This window comes from Octodon degus, unplaced genomic scaffold (genome assembly GCF_000260255.1).
Source record: "Octodon degus isolate 3935 unplaced genomic scaffold, OctDeg1.0 scaffold00002, whole genome shotgun sequence".
NCBI lineage: Eukaryota > Metazoa > Chordata > Mammalia > Rodentia > Octodontidae > Octodon > Octodon degus.
In genome coordinates, this window is record NW_004524578.1 from 28,049,068 (window position 1) to 28,051,744 (window position 2,677).

Below are 2,677 nucleotides of genomic sequence, written 5' to 3' on the forward strand. Positions count from 1 at the left end.
TGTCTCTCGTCAGTAGAGCTGATGTAAACAATATAGGCACCTGGGGAGAAAAGGACAAAGAAATAGAAGTTCCTAAACTCACTAAAGAATGAAAAGCCGAGGTCATAAAATTGGAAATCAGTACTGCTGTGAGTAGTTTTTGTGCCTTCTTCATTGCTGTCTAATGAAGGTCTGTGTGGACTAACGTTTCATTTCCAATTATTATTATTATTTTTTTTTCGGAACCAGGGATTGAACTCAGGCCCTTGCGCTTGCCAGGGAAGCGCTTAATCCACTGAGCCATTTCCCCAGCCCCTCCAATTAATTTTTGCAGTCATTGGCAAACTGGGTGTGAGAGAGTGATGTAGTTAATTTCTTTCTGATTGTAAACTGGTGAATATCTTTTTTCCTAGTGGAACCCCTGGATGAGGTGGAACAAGCATCTGTGAGAGAAAAAACATCTTCTGTTAGGTATGATGGGATAATTGTCTTCATTTTAGAGTTTTTTTCCAAGTGCGCACATCAGGGTAGAAAGATTTAACTCAAATCCACTAGCTTCTTGATTCCTGAAGAGAATAGAAAGGAAAAGGAAAACATGAATTTCCCCCTTTCCCCCTTTCTTTCCTGTCTTTCCTCTCCCCTGTCCCCTCTCTCGCTTGCTTGCTTGCTTGCTTTCACCTCACTATGTAGTTTAGGCTTCACTTGAACTCACTAGCCCAGGCAACTCAATGGCAATCCTCCTGCCTCAGCTTTCCATGTATCCATCTTTCCATAGCATCTTTGACCCCACATAAACAGTGGCTGAATGGCCATGAAGAACGACGGTCCTTAATCTTTTTAAAATTAATTGATTAAATCCAGGCATAGTGGCACATGCCTGTAATCCCAGCACTCAAGAGGCTGAGGCAAGAGGATCATTGTAAATTTGAGACCAGCTTGGGCTACAAAGCTCAAGGCCAGCCTGAGCTGCATAGCAAGACCTTGCCTCAAAAAGACAAATAAATAAATAAAAATAAATAAAATCATTTATTTAGTTTTTGAAATAGGCTCTTGCCTTATAAATCAGACTGGCCTTGAACTCAGTAGTACCTCCAGGTTGGCCTCAAACTCATGGCAATCTAGCTGCTGCAGTCTCTTGAGTGCTGGGACTAGAGACTTGTATCACCAAGCCCAGCGCAGTCTTTACTCTTTTTTTTTTTTTTAGCAAGGAGTGTAGAGGAGGGCACCAGGGTCTTTTGGCATAGTTCAGGGTAGCCTTGAACTCACTGTAGCCTAGGCTGGACTTGAACTCCTGGCAGTCTTCCTGCCTCAGCTTTCTAAGTGCTGGGATTCAAGGCATTTGCCACCATGCCCAGCTGACAATCTTTATTCTTATGTGTAGCAAAATCTTCATATAGCACCAGTAACACAGAAAAAGTTCAGGTGAGTGGTGTTCTTGTTTGTTTGCTTTTTATTTTTTGTTTTTTTGGTAAGGATAGTCTAAATACAGAACAAGCCAGGATGGATAAAATGAAAGATGAAGACCTAACTGAATGTGAGCCTGCTTTACCTGCCCCTAAAGCACCAGTTCCCTCTCTGCTGAATGACTTCAAGTACAGTTCATTGGGTAAGTGCTGGGACTCTGAATTTTCTAGGCTTTTTTTTCATGATTTAGGATTCTCTGGAATTGGAATAACCCTAAATCAAGATTCTATATGAGCCAGACATGGTGGTGCAAGCCTGTAATCCCAGTACTTGGGAGGCTGAGGCAGGAGGATCACTGAGAGTTTGAGGTTAGCCTGGACTATAGAATGAGACCATGTCTCAAAAAAAAAATTTTTTTTTGAAAGAGAGAAATAGTGTCATAATCTGTCTACTTGATATGCAAATGCATGCTGTGTTCCAGGCATTGGGATACTGCCCCCACTGAGTTGTGGTATAGGAGACAGATGCCAAATAATATAAATGAATAAAATATATATGATAGTATCCTAGTACCAAAGATTGAGGAAAAAAATAAAAAAACAGAAGGAAGATAAGATGTGGTTAGGATGGCTTTGAAATTTTATGGTGTTGAGGACAGGCCCTGCATTTGAGTGACATGGCTACCCTGGGAGGAGTGTGTATTAGCTGAAGAAAGAACAACCCCCTGTGTCAGGACCTGCCAGGATCTTAAAACAACAGCTGAGATGTCAGTGCAGCTGATACAGATAAAAATAATCGAGGAAACTGGCTAGGTGCTCATGGACAAGTTTGTAGACCCTTGAAGATACTTGGGTCTTCTCTGAAATAAGAAGAGAAGCCATTGCAGAGCTTCTTGTTTTTTTATTAAAAAAAACAAAAAAAAAAACAAAAAAAAAAACAAAAAAAAAACCTTTAGCCATTCTAATAGGTACAAAGTAGCATCTCCTTGTAGTTTTAATTGGTATTTCCCTAATGATTGAGAATGTTAAATATCTTTTCATGTACAGATTTGCCTTCTGAACATCTTTGATGGTGTGTCTTTTAATACCTTTTGCCCATTTTCTTTCTTTTGTGTGTGTGTGTGTGTGTGTGTGTGTGTGTGTTTTATTTTTTGTAGTACTTGGGATTGAACCTGAGGCCTTGTCCATGCTAAGCAATCACTCTACCATTGAGTTATATCCCCAGGTTTTTTATTTTATTTTGAGAGAAGGTCCCCCCAAGTTACCTAGATCAGCCTTGAATTTGTGCTGCCTCA

General features: G+C 40.3%; 1 protein-coding gene across 1 annotated transcript in view; it reads left to right on the top strand.

The window, feature by feature from the left end:
• The window catches only part of Exd1 (exonuclease 3'-5' domain containing 1), a 52,523-nt gene that overhangs the window by 21,140 nt on the left and 28,706 nt on the right, over positions 1 to 2,677 (top strand). Inside the window, exons 4-5 of the mRNA XM_023712630.1 lie at positions 393 to 450; positions 1,458 to 1,585. Of these exons, the coding sequence (XP_023568398.1) occupies positions 393 to 450; positions 1,458 to 1,585 (186 nt within the window). The remainder of the gene's footprint in view (positions 1 to 392; positions 451 to 1,457; positions 1,586 to 2,677) is intronic.